The sequence below is a fragment of the Aricia agestis genome, chromosome 1 (genome assembly GCF_905147365.1).
Source record: "Aricia agestis chromosome 1, ilAriAges1.1, whole genome shotgun sequence".
Classification (NCBI taxonomy): Eukaryota; Metazoa; Arthropoda; class Insecta; order Lepidoptera; family Lycaenidae; genus Aricia; species Aricia agestis.
Window position 1 is genome coordinate 13535382 of NC_056406.1, and position 6063 is coordinate 13541444.

Here is a 6063-nt window from a genome sequence, read left to right on the forward strand (position 1 = left end):
GACAAGGCTTTAAATGAACGTAGCGAGAAAAGGGACTAACGCTTCTATCATACAAAAACGTCATTTTTGACAGTTTTCCTTTACCAGCAGGCAGCAGCGCTCATTGACATCATTGACATATTCATTTAAAGCCTTGTCGAACTGTATTCATCTTTTCAATATCTCGAATTTCGACCTCCATTAGTTATTGTGGCGCTTAAGTAATTTAAAGATGGTAAAAAAATATTAGGAACGTGATATTTGGCAAAAAAACTGTAATTGATGTGTATTTTGAATTTCCTCTAAAAAATCCCCTCAATATTTTTTCCGAAAATCCCCCTAAATCTAGGGAGAAATCCCCTGATCTGGCAGCACTGGAGCCGTTTGAGCGGGACAAAAGATAAATACTGGTAATATACCGGTATTTCAGTGCCGATATACCCATTAAATGAAGAAGAATGTTTCTGGGCATTAGTCCATTTTATTATTATTATTATCTATGGACGCTTCACACCACGTCAGACTGGCCCCATGCTAAGTACCCGAAGGACTTGTGTTACGGGTACCAGATAACGGAAATATTATATTTAATACTTACTTTTATATTTATAATATACATTTAATTAAGATTTTTATTATATGATACACATATCCATGACCCAGGTCCCAGGAACTGAAAAGTTTTTGTTCCGTCGCACAGTGTTTTTTTCGGGATTCGAACCCGCGACCCCCGGCTAGAGCTACCAACAGCCCACCAACTGTGGCTCAGTTGGTGGGCTGTTGGTAGCTCGTCAGAGGTCGTCGAAATAAATTGAAATGTTACAATTCCTTCGATCACGGATTCTTGGAAATGCTATTGTATTCTATTGTTGTCGCGATCACCGGTGCTCTTATGGGACTTGAAGGACTGGAAAGGAGGACCTTTATAGAAGGAGACTATTTTACTATATAGGTCTCGTTAGTGGTGGAAATTTGGACCAGACTCCATACATTTTAAAACATACTCCTTTGTATTTGAATTTTAAAATCAAAATAAAACTTAATTTTTGAGAAATAAAGTGAAGATATTATGTTTATTGGAATCACTTAAAAAATAATTATTTCTCCTTCTTCTCAGATGACAAGGAATTATACAGTTTAGTGATTTCATTGGAGATAGCACTTGGGACAACTGCTCCATTGGTGTCAATATAGTTGGCAAATGATTTGTTGATGGAAGCCTCTCTTGTTTTACCATTAGCATTTTTCATTACCAGTACAAGATTATACTTGTCATCATGTCTGTAACAAAAAATATTTTTTAATTATTATATATTTCAAATAAAAGGAGGTTATCAATTCAACCCTTATATATGTTATATTTCCAGAACTGTCCAGTTTTTAGGGTTCCGTACCCAAAGGGTAAAAACGGGACCCTATAACTGAGACTTCGATGTCTGTCCGTCTGTCTCCAGGCTGTAACTCAAGAACGGTAATAGCTAGAGAGTTGAAATTTTCACAGATTATGTATTTCTGTTGCCGCTATAACAAAAAATACTAAAAACAAAATAAATTAAATATTTAAGGGGGGCTCCCATACAAACATGATTTTTCAAACATTTTTTGCTTGGTATCAATGATGACAACAGATAGGCACTTGAAATTTTTACAAAAGCCTTAATTATGTGTGTACTTTAATAATTAATAATAATATTTAAATAAAATAAAAATTTAAAGGGGGTTTTTTTTTAATTTAAATTTAAATTATTTTTTAATTATTATATATTTCAAATAAAAGGAGGTTATCAATTCAACCCTTATATATGTTATATTTCCAGAACTGTCCAGTTTTTAGGGTTCCGTACCCAAAGGGTAAAAACAGGACCCTATTACTGAGACTTCGATGTCTGTCCATCTGCCAGTCTGTCTCCAGGCTGTATCTCAAAAACCGCTATAGCTAGACTTTTGACATTTTCGCAGATTGTGTATTTCCGCTATAACTGCAAATACTAAAAATAAAATAAAGTTAATATTTAAAGGGGTAAACTGCCATACAACAAACGTAATTTTTTTGGCCTTTTTTGCTTGTAGTCAATAAAGGCACCACTTCACCAGGTCACTCACTTAAATAATCTATACTAATATTATAAAGCGGAAGAGTTTGTTAGTTCGTTTGTTTGTTATAAAGCGGAAGAGTTTGTTAGTTCGTTTGTTTGTTTGAACGCGCTAATCTCAAGAACTACCAGTCCGATTTGAAAAATTCTTTCAGTGTTAGATAGCCCATTTATCGAGGAAGGCTTTAGGCTATATTTTATCACGCTAAGATTAATAGGAGCGAAGAAATAGAGGAAAGTGTGGAAGAAACGGGGGAAAATTATTTGAAAGGGCTTATTTGAATGCGCTAACCTCAGGAACTACTGGTCCGATTTAAAAAATTATTTCAATGTTAGATAGCCCATTTATCGAGGAAGGTTATAGGCTATATTTTATCACGCTGAGTCTAATAGGAGCGAAGAAATAGAGGAAAGTGTGGAAAAAACTAGGGAAATTATTTGAAAGGGCTTATTTGAACGCTCTAATCACAGGAATTACTGGTCCAATTTGAAAAATTCTTTCAGTTTTAGATAGCCCATTTATTGAGGAAGACTATAGGATATATTTCATCACGTTAAAACTAATAGAAGCGAAGAAATAGAGAAAAGTGTGGTAAAAACGGGGGAAATTATTTGAAATGGCTCATTTGAACGCGCTAATCTCAGGAACTACTGGTCCGATTTCAAAAATTCTTTCAATGTTAGAGAGTCCATTTATCGAGAAAGGCTATAGGCTATATCTTATCACGCAAAGACTAATAAGAGGGAAGGAATAGAGGAAAGTGTGGAAAAACGGAGGAAATTATTTGAAAGGGCTGTTATTTGGCACAGATAAGAAGTAGACCACCAATCATAGGCTATTTTTTGTGAACTAATTTGTCTGTGAAATATCTAATTTACGCGGGCGAAGCTGCGCAGAACGTTATATTACGCGTGGTCACGACATCACGCGTAAACGGCTGGACCTATTTTGCTGAAATTTGGTATAAAGATACTTTGAGTCCCGAAAAAGAACATAGGATACATTTTGTCTCGGAAAAATGAACGGTTACTGCACAATATACTTTTATGATTTGCGCGTAAACTATTCAATCTATTTTGATGGAATTTGGTATGGATATACTTTGAGCCTTGGGAAAGGACAAAGAATACTAATTTTGTCCCGGAAAATGTACGGTTCCCGGACAATAAACTTATGATTATCGCCTAAACCAGGGCTTCCCAAACTTATTTGTACTGTGATGCCCTTGGGACTTTGCCATTTCTTTACCACGCCCCTCAACCCAGCCCCCAAAAATACTTTCTAATTTTTGGACATTTATATATGGTTACTAGGAAATAATGACCAAATCAAAACACAAGCATAAGCGAGCAAGGCTGGCTAAAGTGAATGATGCGCTTGCTTTTCTGAGCATATCTTGTGAAACCGGGGATATACACTGCCCGGGATATATGAAAGACATAATGGGCGAGGCGTTTACTCGATTTGGTTGTGTTGACATGCGACGCCCTTGGGACAATGTTGCGATACACCGGGGCGTCGCGACGCAGTTAGGGAAGCCCTGGCCTAAACTATTTAATCAATTTTGGCATGGAGATTGGAGATACTAATTTGAATCTGGGGCAAGGAATGTTTTTGTCCCGGAAAAATGTGTGGTTCCCACATAATATACTTTTCTGATATGCCCATAAACGATTCAATCGATGTACGGGAACAACTATAAACAAAAGTCCACACGGACGAAGTCGCAGGCAACAGCTAGTAATAAAATAAAATAAAAATATTAGACAGGTGCTCCCATACAAAAAGCATAATTTTTGCCTACTTTCGCTCTATTGCGGTACGGAACCATTCTTGTGCAAGTCCGGCTCTATATTTTTACTACATTGTGCATTGGAAAACGTCTCTAGGGCGCAGCGGGAACTTATCAGGAGCAATTCCAAAAAATTTGAGTCCGCCTGGTCTGGCCATTCTTGCGCCCCCCAGAGTCTACGCCCTGTGCCAGTAGCACCACCCTATTTACGGCACTGCCGTTATGTCAATGTAAGCCAATAATCATGACTCATATTGAATTGACTTAACCCGACCAAATGACCGTCCGTAGGTCCGTCTACTGCCTATGAATCAATTTCTTAGATGCTACATATAATAACATACATAAGACATACAATTAATGTTTTTATGTTTCTGTTCACATATCTCAGGTCATCAAGTCCGATTTAAGTGATAATTTTTTTATTTGATTTTGATGAAACTTGCAATACTCCCCTAAGTTGAACAATACCTAGTTCAACTTAGGGGGGTTCTGCAAGTTTCATCAAAATTGATTCAGTAGTTTTTAAGATATGGATTTTGAAAACCAATTTTGAATTCAGTTTTATATTGCTTAAAATATCATAACTTACTTTTTAACATATGAGCTTGCTTCCCAAATCCTTGTTGCATTCCCAACTTTTTCTTTAGCAACTACAAAGATACCCTTCTCTTTAAATGTGGTGTATAAAGTTAGAATGCTCATAAGAACAAAGTATGATGAGACACATACAATTAGGACCAGTCTGAAAAATAATAAAAATATATTGTTAGTTTATATTCAGACTTAAAGAGAGGAGTGTCAATTTAACTCCGTAACTTAGAAGAATAACTTTCCTGTATCTTTACCTGGATTCTGGAAATGGGTATAAATAGTCCCACAGCAATGCATACAGTGCCACACCTACTGCCAAAGCACACAGGAAAAGTCGACCGTCAATAAGAGCAAAACTTTCTTTGCACTTCAAGTCCCCAGTGAAAACCTGCAATTACAATGATCTACATAATATAATGAATTATAAGGATAATCGTCTTAAAGTATAGCACAAGGTTAGGTGCCAAAATCGTGTTTAAATAGCTATTAGTATAATAATTAATAATAAGTAAATATAAATTATCAAATAGGTACCTACCTCTCGGACAGCATCATCAATTGCGTTCTTTGCAGCAGCTCCATCCCATTTGTTGATCTTGACAGTCTAAAATTATTATTTATATGTTTATTATTAAACATAATAAATAAGAAAAACAACGTTAATTCAAGTTTTATGAGACAAAATGGTATGGCGAGGTTGTGACGTGTCGCTTCTCCCTGCCATCATGTCACATCAATATAAATGATACTTTACCTCGTTGGATTCACCCATATTTTCTTTTATATATAAGTCAATCACTGATCAGATTTCTTGGGTTTTAGGTGTCCTATAACTTTTAATTTATGAAACAGTAGAAGTAAACAAAATTTCACTCAAATGTGCCGTATTGACAAATCTCTAAACATCGAACCAAAAAGCCGATTTGTCAAAATGTCAATTGTCAATGCACAGAATACAAATTGCTGTGTCAATGTCAATTGTCAAAGAATAAAAGTCTTTTTTATGGTTCCGTACCCAAAGGGTAAAAACGGGACCCTATTACTAACTTGTCTGTCCGTCCGTCCGTCTGACCATCTGTCTTTTTTCTCGCGTTCAATCGCAGTTATCATTCATAACTTATGAACTCAGAGAAGATGGACCATTATTTTTCTCTATGAGATGGACGAAAACACTTTTCTTGCAGCTGCCGTTGCTCTCTGTGCTATGAGCTATTATAAATATTTGCCAAATAAACAATGTGTTCCGACACCGGTGTCCGATCCTTTAATTACATAATCTATGGCATATTTTATCGACAAATTGGCTCTCAATTTTTTTCTCTCTCTCACGGTTGTAAAATGGCAGCCATTTTAGTTTTTTTTCGGGCTTTCACACTAATCTGAACAGTACTTCTCATGTAAATATCCTATGATAATAAAAAAGGTGTTATTAGATAGCTAAACTTGTGGACTACACTTACACAGGCAATATGTTATAAATTTTGTGGAATTAAACCGGAGTTTAAGAAAAAAAATAGTGTATTTTTTAATTAATGGCTTTTTGTGAAAAATCTAGCACAATAAACTGGTTCTTTTTTGTTTTAAAAAGATAGAGAAAGTTTTCA

At 35.6% G+C, this 6063-nt stretch overlaps 1 protein-coding gene across 1 annotated transcript; it reads right to left on the reverse strand.

Moving 5' to 3' along the window:
• Nucleotides 1-1022: 1022 nt before the first annotated feature.
• On the reverse strand, nucleotides 1023-5371 carry LOC121734292 (signal peptidase complex subunit 2). Its single transcript, XM_042124821.1, has 5 exons — nucleotides 5214-5371; nucleotides 4998-5063; nucleotides 4714-4847; nucleotides 4458-4610; nucleotides 1023-1260 (listed from the first exon to the last, which is right to left on the reverse strand). Exons 1-5 carry the CDS (start codon nucleotides 5229-5231, stop codon nucleotides 1077-1079), a joined length of 555 nt encoding a protein of 184 aa, XP_041980755.1. The 5' UTR covers nucleotides 5232-5371; the 3' UTR covers nucleotides 1023-1076.
• Between the last annotated feature and the right edge of the window lie 692 nt (nucleotides 5372-6063).